This window comes from Podarcis melisellensis, assembly GCF_964234715.1.
Source record: "Podarcis melisellensis genome assembly, chromosome: 1".
NCBI lineage: Eukaryota > Metazoa > Chordata > Lepidosauria > Squamata > Lacertidae > Podarcis > Podarcis melisellensis.
Genome location: NC_138528.1, coordinates 115,811,685 through 115,830,995, shown reverse-complemented (window position 1 = coordinate 115,830,995; position 19,311 = coordinate 115,811,685). Strand labels below are relative to the sequence as shown.

The following is a 19,311-nucleotide window of genomic DNA, read 5'->3' as shown; positions in this document are numbered from 1 at the left end:
CAGAGAGTTGGGTCCATCAAAGTGTTTACTGAATCAAGGTCAAAGTTGTGTGTGCAGGCGAATCTAGATTCCTGAAATGAAGACCTCCAGATTCTAGATTACATTCTGCAATTGCAATGCACAAGGATGCGTTTCAGTCCAGTTATGAAACCTGAAAGACAAACGAAGCATTAGTTTGTGGAATTAAGTAAGGCTGCAAGCTTTGGTCTACTTACTTGGAAGCAATATCCGCTGAATACAGTGAGACTTGTCTCTAAATAGAAGATAGCCCTTCAAAGCCCCAGGGGAAAGAGTGCAGAGTGGAGACTGTGCTAAAAAAAACCAACCCCTTGATTCTGTGCATATTTGATAGGTTCCAAATGCATCCCTCTGTTATAATGTACTCCCCCCACTGGGCCTGACCAATAATACATTTCTTTTCAACTGGGCTGAGTGCTAAAGGAGCACTGGTTCCTAATTCAGTAGCCTCTGTTGGAACTATTAAAAATAGCTAAATCCAAGAACGGGTGCGTACAAGAGATAGTAAAGAGAGAGGCAAGGGAAAACGAAAAACCAGCTGTTCTGTTCTTCCTTTTCAGACTAGGCTGATGTAGACACAAAGAGACAGATGGGCAGACCTTTGCCATGCAGCCAGAGACAGGCAACACAATCCTGTCTCTTCCTTAAATGTAAACCTTTTGTCTTCAGTGAAGTTGTTAATGAATGAATCATTCCTTTGTATAAAAGGGTCATCATTTCTTTAAAAAACAAAACAATAGCCAGAGCTAGCTAGCCTAATAAGGAAAGCATCTGAACTGAGAATTTGAAATTTAATGGGATTAGCTAAAATTTAACTAGTTGTGATGAAACTTTTCTGGAAAGGCTAAGTTAATCAACCCACAGTCAGTGATGGTGTTTCTCTTTAGCTACCCTGTCTGGCCGCCCTCGTTCCTCTTTTTCTATGCCTTTTTGTTCTCTGAAAGATAGAAATGTTGTATTAGCTGTCAGCTCCAGAGCAATCTTGCCCTTGTGTTGTTGCTGTTAAAAAGTTATTCCCTTCTTTCCCTCTCCACAAAGGAGTAGCGCAGAGCAGCATGCAAATATAAAAAGCAGACTTTTAAGAATGCTCTAACATTGAAAACGTAAGTCAACCTCAATAACAGCAGCAAAAAGCAAAAAACTCAGAAAGAGCAGCATTAACAAGCACCCTACTCTTTCAAACACTGCTTTTATTTGTTTTGCTTTTAATGCCTTGTGCTTGGAAAACCATCATGGTAATGGATGTGCAAATTTGGGGAGAACCACCACCACCAAGAAGTCTCTGTTAGCCAGCCACCTTGCCTTGGAAAGGGGTAGCGAGAGGGAGAAAGTACTAAAGGTTGGACCCTGGTGGGAATTTTTAACAACCAGGCAGGCTCATATGGAGACCATTTAATGCTTTGTGGATCACAACCAACATACTGAATTGTGCCAGAAAACAAACTGATAGCCAGCAATGCTGTTTAACTATCATATATTGTTGCTTTGCTGTCTCATTTCAATATGGCATTGACAACTTATTTCAGCATCCTCTCTGTCACTTAAAAACGTGAGTGGATACCAAAGTTTCCATGGAAATAGGTGTAGAAAAACCAGCTGTCCTAGCAATTCTAAGTGGAGGTAGGATTCTTGTGGACTATTGCTTGTTACAGTTTGGGGACCATTCACTCAACTGAACAGCACTAATTTTTTTCCATATAATCATAGACTCCAGAGAAATCAAGAGTGTGAATAAATATGTATGTATGTACTTAAAAGCAGTTATGTAATTTTTAAAATTTCAAAAAAAAATTCTTACATGATTGTATAAATAGAGCTGCAACAAAGCTGTTAACATAATAAACTTCTTTTTATCATTTATCGTATGTCTAATAACAGAACAGAGTGCTTTCTAGATCCAGCTCCATCCTGTCTGGGTCCCCCATCGCAACAAAAATAAAACAGGACATTGTCCGCTTCACTTTCTCAGTTCTTTGGCAACCTAATACAGACTAACATTTTGTAAAGCCACAAAGTGTGGCAATTTCCACTATTCCTTTTTCTTTCTTGTTAAAAATCTAGCCAGAGAGGATTTACCAGGCAGTCCCATTATAATTGGGAAAAGAACTAGTAAAACCAAAGTGAGATGGAAGCAGAATAAAAATGAGGTAAAAATAAAAGAGGTCTTACAGCGACGGAGGAGAGCCATACCGAAAACACAGCTATCAAATGAATGGTTTGGCGCCGAATATTTCACTCTGAAAGACAATTACAGCTCAGGCCTTGCTATTGATTTCAGTGGGAATTTAGCTACCAACCTTTGGTTTGGGTGTAGAAAGCCCTACACAGTTTGGAACCAGAATACCTGAAAGATAGGCACCTCACCCTTTATATACCCTATTGATCACTGTGTTCTGTGTTCCTACCAATACCGCCTTAACTAGGAGGTCCATTCTGCACAATATAGGAATTGGGGATGGTCAAAATGTAAACGAAGGGGACATTGGTCAGGTGAAAAGGGAAAAGGGAATGTGGAAGAAGGGAGGGTGGCAAGCAGGGGTGGGAGCCCTTAGTCTTATATATTTGTGTTTCTCTAACATTTAGGTCTTCTTAGAGACTATCCTTAAAGACAGCATATCCCAACTCTAGACTACTATTGTGAATTGGAACGATTGGCAATAGCGAATCGTGTATACCTGGTCGGGGTTTTGTGTCTCACGGTCTTTCCAATGAATAGTCCAATAAATAGTCATTGAAAGTTGTTGTCAAAAATGAACCTGTTGCCTTTGGGTTTCATAAGGTGGTGTAGCAATCAAGATTTTAAGGGTCGCAGGAATAAAAGCTGTGGGTTTTCTCAATTCTCTTTCCGTCCTGCCACCCAGACAGGTTTTTCGTTGACCAACGGTGGTGGTCCAGAGAACTTTAAGCCTACTTAGGTTAAGCCAGCAACAAGGTGGAGCTCGATAAAATTTTTGAATTGTCCTGAGAATGTTCCTCAAGACAAACCCAAGTCAGTTAGACACACACACTGTGTGTGGGTGGGTTGAAGTTCAAAAGGAAATGCATATTTGCTTAGGGAACACCCAGTCCTGTCAGCCAACAGCCACTAGCGTGCTTATCAGCGGCATGTGATAAATTTCACCTTGATTCCTCTTTTATTGCCCTTTAAATATATGTGCTATAAAAGAAACTTGTAGGCATATTTCATTTCCTCCCTTTCTTAAAAAGTAAAAGGAAAATATATTTGTATGCACGTATTACACACACACACACACACTTATACAGTGGTACCTCAGGTTACATATGCTTCAGGTTACAGCCTCTGCTAACCCAGAAATAGTACCTTGGGTTAAGAACTTTGCTTCAGGATGAGAACAGAAATCGTGCAGCAGGAGGCCCCATTAGCTAAAGTGGTCTTCAGGTTAAGAACAGTTTCAGGTTAAGAACGGACCTCTAGAACGAATTAAGTATTTAACCTGAGGTACCACTGTACACATATATATTTAATAACTTTGGTTTCTTCTACATTTGACTTCTTTCGGTCTGATCCTGTGCTTTCTGTCTTACAAGTAAATGCCACTGAATTCAGTGGAACTTGAAGGTACAGCAGTTCCAGGGAATCTTTTTTGGAGAAGTTTTTACTTTCTTTCCAAGGAGCTGAAGAGGAAGATGATTCAATGGTTATTCATAATAATACAGGTTGTGAAAAATCCAGTGAAATGGATTGACAGGCGGTACAGACAAACAAAAGGAAGCACTTCAGACAGTGTTGATTAATTTATTGAATTCATGGTCATAAAATGTGGGCATGGCCTCTGGCTTTTAATGACTTTTAAAGAAAGGGATTAGATTAGACATTTCCATGGAGGACGGGTCTTTCAGAGACTGCATGTCAGGGCAGCTGAATGAAACAGGCCTGTCCAGAGAGAGAATATGCAGAGACAAACATCCAGTGATGAGGTTACCAAGGGTAGTTGGGAGACCACCTTGGATATACATTTGACCCTGACTGTCTACATATTTCTCCTCCCACTGACCCTTCATAGCAGAAGTGGCGAGTCCTGCTTCGAAACAGGGACCGTTTCTAGCAAGTAAATGTGTGGTGCTGCCATATTCAGGATTGGACTCGTCGTTGACATCCATCTTGTCTCAAAAGACAATGGAGTGCGCCTCTGGGGTTGAAGTCCAATGGCTGCATTAGCAGCACCGAAGGGACCTCCCTGTGGCACAAGCCTGGGGCCCCGTACAATGGTACCTCAGGTTACATATGCTTCAGGTTACATACGCTTCAGGTTACATACTCCGCTAACCCAGAAATAGTGCTTCAGGTTAAGAACTTTGCTTCAGGATGAGAACAGAAATTGTGCTCCAGCGGCGCGGCAGCAGCAGGAGGCCCCATTAGCTAAAGTGGTGCTTCAGGTTAAGAACAGTTTCAGGTTTAGAACGGACCTGAATTAAGGACTTAACCTGAGGTACCACTGTATATGGAAGTCCTGGGCTTCCCAGACGACAAGACTCCTCCCTGGTGTGGTGCAGTGGTTAAGAGCGGTGGACTCATAATCTGGTGAACCAGGTTCGCTTCCCCGCTCCTCCACATGCAGCTGCTGGGTGACCTTGGGCTAGTCACACTTCTCTGAAGTCTCTCAGCCCCACTCACCTCACAGAGTGCTTGTTGTGGGGGAGGAAGGGAAAGGAGATTGTTAGCCGCTTTGAGACTCCTTCGGGTAGTGATAAAGCGGGATGTCAAATCCAAACTCTTCTTCTTCCCCTCTCGGCCTCGCCGATGTGATCCAAAGGAAAGCAGAGCAATACGTTTGGCACCTGCTTGACGGCAGGTTTTGTCGAAAGGAGGCGTACAAGGCATCATCCAGCCGTTTTATGGACGCCCCCTCCAGATTTGTGTAGGGTAGTGGTGTCCAAACTTTTTTCAAAGAGGGCCAGATTTGATGAAGGGAAGGGCCGTGAGGGCCAACCAACGTTGTTGACATTTTTTAGGATTTTACCCCAAGAAATAAACTGCCACAGGGGCCGGATTAGGCCCCCCAAATGGACTTTGGACATGCCTGGGGTAGAGTGATGGGGTCTGGCTTTGGGTGGGGGTCAAAAGCAGCCTTCAAGGCATCTCTATCTGCCCTTTAAGACTCTCACCAGGCCACACTTATCTTAGTCCTTTTTCTATTCAAAACCTCATTCCAAATAAAAAAATCCATTGGAGATTAGCTCACCAGAGTTCACTAGGCCTGCTCTGCTGGCTTTTTATTTGGAGGGAGTTGGAGCAGCATTTAAAAATCAACAGACATGGTTACCTGCTGTCTGAAGCGGTCTGATCCATACTGCTATCAGACCATTACTCTTGCCACCTTGTTCTGCTGAACTTGTAGATAAGACCCAAGTCCAGTTTTAGGACAATATAGGCTTGTTGCACCTGGAGTAGGCTAGAGCTGGGAAGGGGGGTGGAATGCAGCAACATTTATATTGGCACCGTGTCCACCATGCAAAGAACAGCTCCAAGTTGGTGCTCCAAGCAAATCTCTCACACGTCCTGCAATACGTTTTTCCCCCTTTTCAATAAATTTGTTATTAGATTTTCCACAATGATAACACAAACCACAAAGCAAAATGACACACAGAAACAGAAAAAGAAGAAAGAAAAAAAAGGGAACAATAAACAATAACAACAAACTTAATTCTTCACAAATCCAACCTTTTAAACATCTTGGTTGACTTCCTCAAATCCCTCCCTTCTGAGTTTCCTTGTAATTAGAAGTAACAGCTTTCCAATATCATTATTAAACTAAAACAATTTCCAATTATAGACCATCTTATTCACTTTTCTTAACATTCTAAATCCCATTTATTTAATTATAACTTGGTTTAATCCTAGGCCTATTTGTTTCTTTCAAGTAATTTCTAATTTTTTATATTACAATATTTATTCAAATAGTCCTTAAATTTCCTCCAGCCCTCTTGAAACTCCTCTTCTTTCTATGCAATATGTTATTTGTGGGAAACAGCCGGTGCCATCCAAACTAGACAGAAGCAGAATTGTAAAACAAATAAATGTAAAATGTATACATACAGTCGTACCTTGGAAGTCGAACGGAATCCATTCTGGAAGTCCATTTGACTTCCAAAACATTTGGAAACCAAAGCATGGCTTATGATTGGCTGCAGGAAGCTCCTGCAGCCAATCAGAAGCTGCGGAAGCCCCGTCGGACGTTCAGCTTCCAAAAATAGTTCACAAACCAGAACAGTCACTTCTGGGTTTGCGGCGTTCGAGATTCAAAACGTTCGAGAACTAAGCTGTTGCGAAATTTCCCCACTGTCCATTCCTCAGACGGAGTTCTGCTGTTTGTCTCTCAACAGGTTGCTGGTTGGTGCCCCTCGAGAAAGAGGTTTCCCGTCACAGCTAGCCAATAGAACTGGAGGGTTGTACAGCTGTGACATCACAACTCCAAATGCAAAATGCACACGGATAAAATTCGATGAGAAAGGTGAGCTCAGCAATATCTAGACTTCATTCTGTTCTGTTCCACGCAAGGTTCAAACGCTCATTTTTTTAAAAAAAATAATAAACTATTTGGGAGGGTTGGAATCTTATTTGTTGCTTTAATTTATGCTCTGGGAAGTTATTGACCATTATTTGACAACAGTGCCATGGTGCTCTGACTGAGACATGGGCACAGAACCCATATTTTCCTAAATCAGCCTGGTATGCTATTGGGCGACTCTCATTCATTTCTAGGAAGGTTACGCCGAAGAACTTCCTGATGCTTGTGTCCTTTTTAATAAAGCCAAGTTTTTATTAAAGCCTTTTCATAATGCAAGAAGATAAATAACACAACAAATGTTGGTGCTGACCTTTAAAGTCCTAAACGGCCTTGGCCCAGTATCCCCACCCACATCGTTCTGCCCGGACACTGAGGTCCAGCTCTGAGGGACTTCTGGTGGTTCCCTCCCTGCAAGAAGCAAGATTACAGGGAATCAGGCAGTGGGCGAATGCCCTCCCATCAGATGTCAAGGAAATAAACAGCTATCTGACTTTTAGAAGACATCTGAAGGCAGCCGTTTAGGGAAATTTTTTAATCTCTGATGTTTTATTGTATTTTTATTATTTTGTTGGGAGCTGCCCAGAGTGACTGGAGAAATTGTTGTTGTTGTTGTTATTTCTGTTGGGAGTCACCCAACAGTCACCCAATATTATTATTATTATTATTATTATTATTATTATTATTATTATTATTATTATTAATAATAATAATTATACTAAAAGAAAAACATACAAAGGGAAAGAAAAACACCCTCTCTCAAGAGGTAGCTCTTAACCTTTGTCTCACGCAGAAACTGGAGGACACTTCCAGCTTTCACCTGGAAGCGTTCCTTTTTCTTCCAGTCTCTCACCCTGGGAGGGCTTCCCTTACTCTCACTGCCATTACGTTTGGATTTTCCCAGACATTACTAGGATTTCAAAGGCAGAATTGACATGGGCGTGTGTGTGTGTGGAAACACAACTTTCCGGTTTCTCCGGGGGGCGGGGGAGCTTAACAATTTTTGGGTCTTTCTTTAAAAAAAAAAAACTCAATTAAGGCACTAGAGGAGTCACAGCTTCATCATATAGCTCTGCAAATCACTTAATCCTCTCAAAATTGAATATAATATTAATATTCCCAGACCGAAATGTGGTAGTGATGCTCATTTGAAACGTCCTGTGTGAATATTGTAGGCAAACACTGCCATCTAAAGACAGTTTCAGGTACTGAACGAATATATAGTGCAATTGTATGCATGCCTACTCGGAAGTAAACCCCACTGAGTCCAGCGAGACTTTCCTCCAGGTAAATTGTGTATAGAATTGTAGCCTTACCTGTCAGCGGAGTCGTAATTAAAATAACATGTTTGTAAGTCACTAGAGAAATGTTATTTTAGAAGTTGGGTGTGTGTTTTTTTTAAAACAACCAAAATCACCTTGTGATAATTTTTCAGCTGATCTGAGTAAAGAAAGTAAGGAGGACCAATGGATGGGCGTTACTGTCCAGAGTCAAGGGCCTGGGGGGAAAGTCGTGGTAAGTTCTCCGTGAATCACCAGTCGGCAAACATTTTGTTAATGGTATTTCTCACTACATTTTTATTTATTTTTAATTGAAAAATACTAGGAATCAAGAGAGATATTACCTTGCCAACAAAGGTCCGTATAGTTAAAGCTATGGTTAAAGCTATATAGTTAAAGCTATGGTTTTCCCAGTAGTGATGTATGGAAGTGAGAGCTGGACCATAAAGAAGGCTGATCGCCGAAGAATTGATGCTTTTGAATTATGGTGCTGGAGGAGACTCTTGAGAGTCCCGTGGACTGCAAGAAGATCAAACCTATCCATTCTGAAGGAAATCAGCCCTGAGTGCTCACTGGAAGGACAGATCCTGAAGCTGAGGCTCCAATCCTTTGGCCACCTCATGAGAAGAGAAGACTCCCTGGAGAAGACCCTGATGTTGGGAAAGATGGGGGGCAGAAGGAGAAGGGGACGACAGAGGATGAGATGGTTGGACAGTGTTCTCGAAGCTACCAGCATGAGTTTGACCAAACTGTGGGAGGCAGTGGAAGACAGGAGTGCCTGGCGTGCTCTGGTCCATGGGGTCACGAAGAGTCGGACACGACTGAACGACTAAACAACAACAACAGGAATCAACCTGAGAAATAATTTCCTCTATTTCCAGTTTTTGGACCGTGAATGCCATTGGTTACGAGGTCAAGAATGGCTACTATTATATTACTATCGGCCACCATTATGAAGCCAGAGCAGGCTTGAAGGAAACCTGGAAGCTGCAGAAGCACAAAAATATTTAGGGTGGGGGTCCTAGTGGGGAGGAACCCATGAAACAGTCCAATGGGGAGTAAGCATGCTGAGTGGCCATGGAATGGCGACTGAATGTTGTGGGGTGGAAATGGAGTGGTTGGAAATCGGAACAACAGCTCTCCACACTGCAACATTTTATTACAGGTTTCACCTGCATCCTATCTATACTTCTCTTGATTCTTAGTCACAGTGGTTGTCGGGTACTATTGCAACATTCATATTCTAAGGAAAAGAGAACGCATTCCCAGAACCTTTAAAAAGGTTCTTTTGCTAGTGCAGAATTCAGCAGCCAGGTTTGAGCATATTGCACCGATCCTGGTCCAACTGCACTGGTTACCAATTAGTTTCTGGGCCCAACTCAAAGTGCTGGTTTTGACCTATAAAGCCTTAAACGGCTCAGGACCACCTCTTCCCATGTGAACCTACCCAGAACCTGAGATCATCTTCTGAGCCCCTCCTTTGTTTGCCCCCTTCTCAAGAGGTTCAAAGGGTGGCAACATGAGAACGGGGCCTTCTCTGCAGTGGCTCCCCGTCTGTGGAATGCTCTCCCCAGGGAAGTTCGCCTGGCGCCTTCATTATACATACACCTTTAGGTACCAGGCAAAAACGTTCCTTTTTAACCAGGCCTTGGGTTGATTTGATTTACATCCCTTGCCCTTTTAAAATGTGTTGTTTTTTGAGGGGGGCTGTTGGGTTGTTGTTTTTATTTTTATTATGTATTTTATGGTCTTATACAGTGGTACCTCGGGTTAAGTACTTAATTCGTTCCGGAGGTCCATTCTTAACCTGAAACCGCTGCTGCTGCGCCGCTGGAGCACGATTTCTGTTCTCATCCTGAAGCAAAGTTCTTAACCTGAAGCACTGTTTCTGGGTTAGCGGAGTCTGTAACCTGAAGCGTATGTAACCCGAGGTACCACTGTATCTTCATTTTATCCTGTGAACCACCGTGAGACCCCCAGGTATAAAGCGGTATTATAATAATAATAATAATAATAATAATAATAATAATAATAATAATAATAATAATAATGCCATCAAACTGGTGAATGCTTCCCTGATACTTCCCGTAACTGTTCTAATGAAAAAATATTGTGAGGCAAAATAAAAACGCATACTTCCAGATGATTTAAAAGTCATCTGTCCTTTGATATGGCAGCCTGTTGGCTGTTCAGCGCAGAAGCATTCAGTATCAGAGAACTTGATGTCAGCCAGTCTAGGATTGTACCCTCTTAATTCCTCAGCCCTGCCAACCTCCATATAGTTGCCCTGCTGAAGTGCCAGTGGCCACTTTTCATTTCTTTTGCGGATAAGGCAGCTCAGCTTTGCTTATTGCCTACGGTGTTCTTAATGCCTTGCAGACTTGTGCCCATCGCTATGAGAAAAGGCAGTACGTCAACACGATCCAGGAAACCCGAGATATCATTGGAAAGTGCTACGTGCTGAATCAGGACCTCTCCAGCAGCGAGGAAATGGGTGGCGAGGATTGGAGCTTTTGCGATGGCCGGTTGCGAGGCCACGAGAAGTTTGGCTCCTGCCAGCAAGGCGTAGCTGCCACTTTTACCAGAGATTTTCATTATGTTGTGTTCGGGGCACCGGGTGCTTATAACTGGAAAGGTATGGCTTGGATTTTTCTTCTCCTGCGAGGTAGCATAGTCAGTAGAGCATGAAACTCTGAATCTCAGGGTTGTGGATTTGAGCCCTACGTTGGGCAAAATGGGGATGGATTAGATGACCCTCGTGATCTCTTCCAGTGCTACGATTCTATGATTTCTGTTGTCTGTCTGTCTGCTGTTTCAGTATCGACAACTTTGTTATTTGTAGATTCCTGATCTGTATACCCCCCCACACACCTACATTGATGCTCTTTCCCCCAAAATCAAAACGTTAGGTGTACAGTGGTACCCTGGTACTCAAACGGCTTGGCTCCCGAAAAGAATCAGCTCCCAAACACCACAAACCTGGAAGTGATATCTGGAAGTTCGCGAACTTTTTTTGGAATCCGAACGTCCGGCACAGCTTCCGATTGAGTGCAGGAAGCTCCTGCAGCCAATTGGAAGCCGCGCCTTGGTTTTTGAACGGTTTCAGGAGTTGAACGGACTCCCAGAAACGGTTTAAGTTCAAGAACCAAGGTGAACCACTGTATCTGCTTTTCATGCTCCCGAATTGGTGCTTTCACTAAATTACATGAAAGTGCTTTATGCTGAGTCAGATCATTGGTCTATCTAGGCCAGTAGTTCCCACATTTCCCTGCCCCCATAAACATCCATAGATCAGCTGAGAACCGAAAGGCATTTTATCGCTAGGACTGGGCGATACCTGGTTTTCAACATCGTGATATATCACCAGCTAAACATTGCAATAAACGGATATATCACAATGTCTGAAATAAGGGTGGAGCTACAAAGAGGCATGGGCCGGCTTCATGGCTTTTCCAGCATAGTGATTTTTGCTGGCGATTGCTCTTGAGATTCGCTCCCGTCTGCAGGAGGCGAGGGAGAGCTGAACCAGCAGAGTTAACGGGCTGCAGGAATCGAGAGAAGCATCGGTTGGCTTCACGGTTTTCCTTACATTGTGATTTTTGCACTCACACACAGGCATCATGATTTGCCATATATTGCCAGGTCAAAAATTATGAAACGGATATCACGATATGGACTTCAAACCAGTTTTGGATGATATATTGATATATCGCCCAGCCCTAATGTAATCTCCACCCGCTGTGTGTGTGTGTGTGTGTGTGCTCATGTGAAAGTATAGGGTAGCCTATACTATATATTACCAGGACACGGATGGTGCTGTGGTCTAAACCACTGAGCCTCTTGGGCTTGCCGATCAGAAGGTTGGCAGTTTGAATCCCCGCGACGGGGTGAGCTCCCGTTGCTCTGTCCTAGCTCCTGCCAACCTAGCAGTCAAAAGCACACCAGTGCAAGTAGGTAAATAGGTACCGCTGCGGTGGGAAGGTAAATGGCATTTCCATGCACTCTGGTTTCCGTCACGGTGTCCCATTTAGTCATGCTGGCCACATGACCTGGAAAAGCTGTCTGTGGACAAACGTCAGCTCCCTCGGCCTGAAAAGCAAGATGAGTGTTGCAACCCCATAGTCGCCTTTGACTGAACTTAAACATCCCGGGGTCCTTTACCTTTACCTTGACCTTTTATAGGGTGGCCATACCCACTGCATGCATGTGGCCCTCAAAGGGTTGACCAAGGGTAAATGTGGCCTCTCGAACAAAAAAGGGTTAGTTGCCACAGCCGAGATCACTGTTAATTTTTTTGTAGCCAAGTAAAAATGCACTCAGTTGGGGGGAAAGTGTTTGAAAAATAAAAAGACATTAATAGTAGTAGTAGTAGTAGTAATAAATAAATAAATCCTGTTGAATTTTGTGGCTTCCAAATTAAATAAAAGCCGATGGATTGGTTTGTGCTTACTTAGGCTAATAAGCTGTGAAATACCACCTTTATTTTTTTTAAAAAAACAAGGTTGTTGTTGTTTTTGGCTGCACTCTGTCATGCCAACAGCTGTGGCCTTCTATTCTCCCCTGACCTTTCTCCTCTGCAAAAATAGCAGCGTGCCCCTGTGCCCGGCACATGAACCATGCAAAACCCTTGACCCTTGGCGCAAGGTGTACTTGAGTTTACCCTTCCAAATTCTGAAAACTGGACCACCCTGATGCGGTGCGTCAAATAAAGAGCCATTGCTTTAGTTGAATTGCAGGTACTTATTGCCTCAGTGCTTGGTTTGAAGAGTGCTCTTTTACGGCCCGGAGGAAAAACACACACGTTTGTTTAGTTGAGAGCATATTGTATACCTGTCAAAACCGAAGTGCTTGCTTTCTAAATAGTGCAGAAGTGTGTTTTCATAATTAGTGGACGGCTCTTTACCTAAGCAGCAGCAGCAGCAGCAGCAGCAGCAGCAGGGATTTAACATAATGGACATTTTTAAATGTTACGGTATTAGTGCCTGAAAAAAAAAGTTTATAACAAACATCCACGCTGAAGAGTCTTTGTGAAATGCCACCTCTCATTTGCAGATACAGAGAAACAGGATCCTCCCTGTTACTGCAGCCCGTCCCAATTTGTTCACATGTTGCAGTGCATGTCTGTTGGTCACGCTGGTAGGGGGCCGATGGGACTTATAGACCCAAACAGCTGGAGGGCACCACTTTGGGAAAGGCCACGTACTTTAAAAAAAAAAGCTCACCTTGACCCAGTGTTCCACATCACTTGGCTTCTGTTTTAGCTAAGACAATTCCAGGTTTTAAATGACTGTCTGTGGACTTTGGACTCAGAATGTGACTTCCTGAGTAACTTAGCTTTTCATTATCAGCACAAATCACTTACTTTTTTTGTATCAACCCTCAGGGTTGTGGAAGTAAAACTGGAGGATGACTGAGGGAACATAAGGTGCCGAGGACCTCCCTCTTGGAGGATGATTTGGCGCACCAGAGGAAAACTCATTTTCCATTATTGTGCCGTTGCCAGTTCTGTGCTGTTTGTACACTGGGGCTCGGAAGAGGCCATTTTGAGGGTGTGGGTGTGTGTCAAAAGAGCACCCCAAGCTCCCTTGTTCCTCTGACAGCCACCACATGGTCCAAAGAAATAGCTTACCTAGAGTTGGTGCTCTCATTAGAATTGAAGGTGGTGGAGTTGAGAGAACAATACAAGAGAAAAGTTATGCCTTCTCTTTCTCTTCTTACTTGGCCAATTTTCCTTGGTTATCGCAGCTTAGGACCGCGATACCTCAAGGACCACCTCTCTCTCTCTGAACCCACCTGGCCCCTGAGATCCTCTTCTGAGGCCCTTCTTTGTGTGCCTCCTCCCTGAAAGATCCGGAGGGTGGCAGCACAAGACCAGGCCTTTTCTGCAGTGGCTCCCCACTCGTGGAATGCTCTCTCTAGTGAAATTCGGCCGGCGCCTTCGTTATCCACCTTTAAGGCAAAAACTTTCCTCTGTAAACAGAACTTTGCCCGATTGATATCTAACGCCCTTTAAACAGGTGTTGGGGGAGGATTATTGGAATGTTTTGTTTTTATTATGTATTTTGTGTTTGTATATTGTGATTTTATGTTGTGAACCACCCTGAGACCTGCAGGTATAGGGCGGTATACAAATTTAATTAAATAATAATAATAATAATAATAATAATAATAATAATACGTGGGGCTACTTTTGAAGGTGACCCGGAAACTACAACTAATCCAGAATGCGGCAGCTAGACTGGGAGCGGCCGCTGAGACCATATAACACCGGTCTTGAAAGACCTACATTGGCTCCCAGTACATTTCCAAGCACAATTCAAAGTGTTGGTGCTGACCTTTAAAGCCCTAAACGGCCTCGGTCCAGTATATCTGAAGGAGCATCTCCACCCCCACCGTTCTACCCGGACACTGAGGTCCAGCGGTTCCCTCACTGCGATAAGCCAAGTTACAGGGAACCAGGCAGAGGGCCTTCTCGGTAGTGGCGCCCTCCCTGTGGAACGCCCTCCCACCAGATGTCAAAGAGAACAACAACTACCAGACTTTTAGAAGACATCTGAAGGCAGCCCTGTTTAGGGAAGCTTTTAATGTTTGATGTATTACAGTATTTTAATATTTTTTTGGAAGCCGCCCAGAGTGGCTGGGGAAGCCCAGCCAGATGGGTGGGGTATAAATAAATAATAATAATAATAATAATAATAATAATAATAATAATAATAATAATAATAATTATTATTATTATTATTATTATTATTATTATTATTGCATCACATATTTGCTGCATCCTGCAACTTCAACCCAAGTCTAGAATGGGGCCCATTACTCAGTGTTGCGTCAATGTTCCTCCCTCCCTTTCCCACAAGGATTATACCATAGTTGCTTTGTCTTCTGTTTGCGTTAAAATTTATTTTATTCCCCTCCCGCTCCTCCTTCCTTTGTCATTCATCCCACTTTTTTGTTCTTTGCCATTTCATATTTTTTTCCCCTAGGAGTGGTGCATGCAGAGCAAAGGAATCAGTCATATTTTGAAATGGGTATCTATGACGATGGGCCTTACGAAGTTGGCGGGGAGAACCAGCTTGATGAGAGCCTAGTTCCTGTTCCATCTAACAGTTACTTAGGTAGGACGAAGCTCTTCAGAGATCTCGAGGAAATTTCACTACCCAAATGTGGAGCGATAAAGTGAAACGCTGTTGGAAAGTAATTCAGTTAAGGACCCTCCCCACCCGCTTGCATTTAAACCGAGAGCTTTTTGTCTGTGCCCTCCTTTGCCATTTCCACCACTGCTTTGAAGTGTAAAATGGCACTCTTGGTTGAGGTACCTCTAAGAGCTGCTAATGTAATGAGACATTTCAGAGCACCGATGAGGACTTGCAGATTTCTACATCGTGATTATAACCTCTCTGTTTCTCTCTCTATTTCTCTCTCTGTCTTTCTCTTTCACACACACACAGTAAGTACTGTATGTGGATTAGTAGCCCTAAGCCATTTTACCTCAACATGTGTAGCACAGGGAAGTTTAATGTTACTCAACAAGATTGTGATGGCTAAGAAATGACGTTCATGGTATATCTCCAGCGGATAGGGATCCCGAATTTGTCAGTTAACTTCTGAGGCCTCTTTGCAGTGCTTTAATGGCTAACCCCCCAAGATTGGTGTGTCATATGGCAAATTGTCGACATTGCCTTTTTGTCCGCCCTCGCTTTCTGAGTGCCAGTTGAGTGCAATTATTGTGGTGTTTTGCAACGAACGGTGAAAATAATTCCTTCTTAATGCAAATGGTGAAGAACGGCAAACAGCTCACCGGCGTTTGCGCATATCTCTCCAAGAAGGGATAGGGGCCCTTAAGGATTGAGGTAAAAAGTGTAAAAGCTGTAAAAGCACACTTTGGGATGAGATTTTGTGGGGAACGTTTGAGGCCAAGGATGATATTTTGCCATTAAAACTGATGAAGGGGATGGAAGGAAAAGTCTGTTCGTGTGTAAGCTGAGTTAATATAGCGTTATTTTTTTTTAAAGCTCTGAGGCGTATTTTTCGCTCTATAAGACGTACTTTTATTTTACAGTATTCACCGTATTTTTCGCTCTATAAGATGTACCTTTCCCCTTCTAAAAAGTAAGGGGAAATGTGTGTGTGTCTTATGGAGCAAATGCAGGCTGCGCAGCTTTCGCTGAAGCCAGGAGAGCAAGAGGGATCGGTGCGCGCCAATCCCTCTTGCTGTTCTGGCTTCAGGGATAGCTGCGCGAAGCCTCTTCAGGGCAATGGGAGGAATGCTCCCCCTGCCCTGAAGAGGCTTGGCATGGCTATTCCAGAAGCCAGAACAGCAAGAGGGATCGCTGCTTTTGCTGCGCAGCGATCCCTCTTGCTGTTCTGACTTCATTTCTCTGGAGAGGCGCCGCGCAGAGAGAGAAAGCTGCTCAGCGCCCCTTCAGCAAAGCGGGAGGAGAAACGGAGCCCCTTCCGTTTCTCCTCCCACTTTAGGCACTGCGCAGAGAGGGAGAGAATATTTTTTTTCTTGTTCTCCTCCTCTAAAACAAGGTGCGTCTTATGGTCGGGTGCATCTTATAGAGCGAAAAATAAGGAACTTTACAATCCAGGACCTTTTTAACCCTCACAGCAATCTGATCAGCGGGGAGGTTTCCACGAATCTGAATCCCATTTGCCATGAGTGAAAATCTGCAGGTGTTAATGGATATTGAAGGGTTGGAGCGCTAACCCCCAACCTCTTGTGTGGCAACAGGTCACATGCCCTGTAGCTTCAGGCAAGGCCCTAAAGGATGTAGATTGCCTATATAGTGGTACCTCGGGTTACATACGCTTCAGGTTACATACGCTTCAGGTTACAGACTCAGCTAACCCAGAAATAATACCTCGGGTTAAGAACCTTGTTTCAGGATGAGAAGAGAAATCGTGCAGCAGCGGGAGGCCCCATTAGCTAAAGTGGTGCTTCAGGTTAAGAACGGACCTCCGGAACAAATTAAGTACTTAACCTGAGGTACCACGGTATTTCCATTGGTAAAACTTCTGCTCTCCTTCAGGTTTTCCCCCTAAGTCTGTTGTTATGCTCTCTGCTTAACTTGTCCTTCTTTCTTTCTTTCCTTCATCTTCTTTCTCCACCCACATTTGCAGGTCTCCTTTTCCTGACAAGTGTGTCTTTTGGTAGCCCCGATCAGTTTGTGTACAAAACACTGCCTCCCAACGTCAGGGTAGGCAAGGCCACCGATCTGATGATGAATAGCTATCTAGGTTTGTGACCTCTGAATAGCGGTTGTCCATCTCGCTTCCTTCGCTACATTCCAAACATTCCAGACATCGTTATTTGTTTTCCATTTCAAGTTGGTGCATGTTGTGGAAAATGCTCAAAAGAGACGAGGGAACTTCTGAAAGTTTTGGGCGAAAAAGAATCCTCAGGACTCGAGTTTTTGGGGTGTTGGCTTGGCTAGGGGCCTGCAGGTCAAGGATGGAGAATCTGTGGACCTCGTTGACTGCTCCACCAAAATGTGGATAGAGGGGAGCCAATAAGATGAAGGTGGCCGCACCAAAGAGGGGGTGCTCAAATTGTTTACCGTACCTGTGTGAGCTGAATGTAGACGTTCAGCATCAGTACCTGGGGGAATCGCGCCATAAGCATGATACATTTTTCATGAGGTCTTAACATTCCTTTAACATCATGGGAGCGCTCTGTTAAAGCAAGTGAACGCTTGAATCGATTTTTATTTATTACAAAGTCTGAAGAAAGCACAACGAAATTGCTGTGAACGTGGCTCTCTGAAATCGGCACTGTATACAGTGGTACCTCGGTTTTCGAGCGACTCGGAAGCCGAACGTTTTGGTTTTCGAACGCCGAAACCCCGGAAGTAAACACTTCTGTTTTAGAATGCTCCTCAGAATTTGAAAAGCTTCCTCTGCATTCCCGCCCCCCCAATTTTCTCCACTGACTTTGCAGGCCGCCCTTTGCGCCTCGGTTGTTGAACATTTCGGAAGTCGAAGGATCTTCCGGAATGAATTACGTTCGACAACTGAGGTACCACTGTATGTGCTGCTTTGAGTCTGCTTCAGTGTCTGCTGGGAGAGGACAGGTTTAAGCTTTTAATGTACATGTGTAGACCCTGTTAGGTGGGTTTTCATCGACCCTGTGCTTCCAGTCACCCCTTTAACATAGCAACAATCACAGAGGCTTTGCCCTACAATAGCACCACACCTTCAACTGTTCGTCTGTTTTATGTTGTGCGGTAGGTTTTTCTCTGGACTCTGGAAAAGGCATCACTTCGCAGAACGAGCTCACTTTCGTGTCTGGAGCTCCGAGAGCAAACCACAGTGGAGCGGTTGTCCTTTTGAAAAAAGACACTGTCATTCAACGGGCATTGTCTCCTGAGCACACATTTGAAGGCGAGGGGCTGGCCTCCTCTTTTGGCTATGATGTGGCCGTTGTAGACCTCAACAGTGATGAGTAAGCCTGCCCTCTGGCTCCTCTTTCTTCTAGTACCATGGGGAAGTGTGATCGTATCTTTCTTTTTTTGCAAAGTGGGAGAAACATAGCTGTCAACATTTCCCTTTTTTGAAGGGAAATTCCCTTAGGATTCCTCGCAAGAAAAGGGAAAAGTTGACAGCTATGGGGAGAAATGAGGCTGTTCCTCATTAGGTTATGGCAAACTCAGAAAAGTGTGAATGCACCATTGCTTTTAAGAAAAGCAACCTGCCCGTTTTCATAAAACATAACTGGTGGACCGTTGAATGTTTTCACACTTCCTGCTCCCCTGACCCTCCATTTTAAGTGGTTTGAGTAAGTAAGCTTACTCACTGTAAAACATTCAGCAAAATGGATACTTTAAAGAAGTATCTTGGGGAATATAGAGCAGGGAAGGTGAACCTGAGGACCTCCAGTTGTTGCTGGATTTCAGCTCGTCAGCCCCAGTGAACAGGGCCAAAGATTAATAATAATAATAATAATAATAATAATAATAATAATAATAATAATAATTTATTTATTTATTTATTTATTTATTTATTTATTTATTTATACTCCGCCCATCTGGCTGGGTTTCCCCAGCCACTCTGGGTGGCTCCCAACAGAATATTAAAAATACGATAAAACATCAGACATTAAAAACTTCACTAAACAGGGTTGCCATCAGATGTCTTCTAAAAATCAGATAGTTGTTTATTTCGTTGACATCTGATGGGAGGCCGTTCCACAGGGCGGGTGCCACTACCGAGAAGGCCCTCTGCCTGGTTCCCTGTAACTTGGCTTCTCTCAGTGAGGTAACCGCCAGAAGGCCCTTGGCACTGGACCTCGGTGTCCGGGCTGAACGATGGGGGTGGAGACACTCCTTCAGGGATGATCCAGCAACATTTGGAGAGCCACAGGTTCCTTATCCATGACCAAAACAAACCATAGTAAGTGTAAGTCTAGAGACAATGGATAAAGCAATCACCATTAGCTGTACTGTTGGATAAGTGTTTAATGGTTATTGTATTGTTTAAACCAG

The 19,311-nt window shown here is 43.7% G+C and overlaps 1 protein-coding gene across 2 annotated transcripts in view; it reads left to right on the top strand.

Annotated features, from left to right (window-relative positions):
- The window catches only part of ITGA6 (integrin subunit alpha 6), a 62,448-nt gene that overhangs the window by 15,978 nt on the left and 27,159 nt on the right, over window positions 1–19,311 (top strand). For both annotated transcript variants that reach the window (XM_081910577.1, XM_081910576.1), the window contains exons 2-6: window positions 6,364–6,491; window positions 7,981–8,060; window positions 10,205–10,460; window positions 14,812–14,943; window positions 18,059–18,272. In XM_081910577.1, the coding sequence (XP_081766703.1) occupies window positions 6,364–6,491; window positions 7,981–8,060; window positions 10,205–10,460; window positions 14,812–14,943; window positions 18,059–18,272 (810 nt within the window). The remainder of the gene's footprint in view (window positions 1–6,363; window positions 6,492–7,980; window positions 8,061–10,204; window positions 10,461–14,811; window positions 14,944–18,058; window positions 18,273–19,311) is intronic.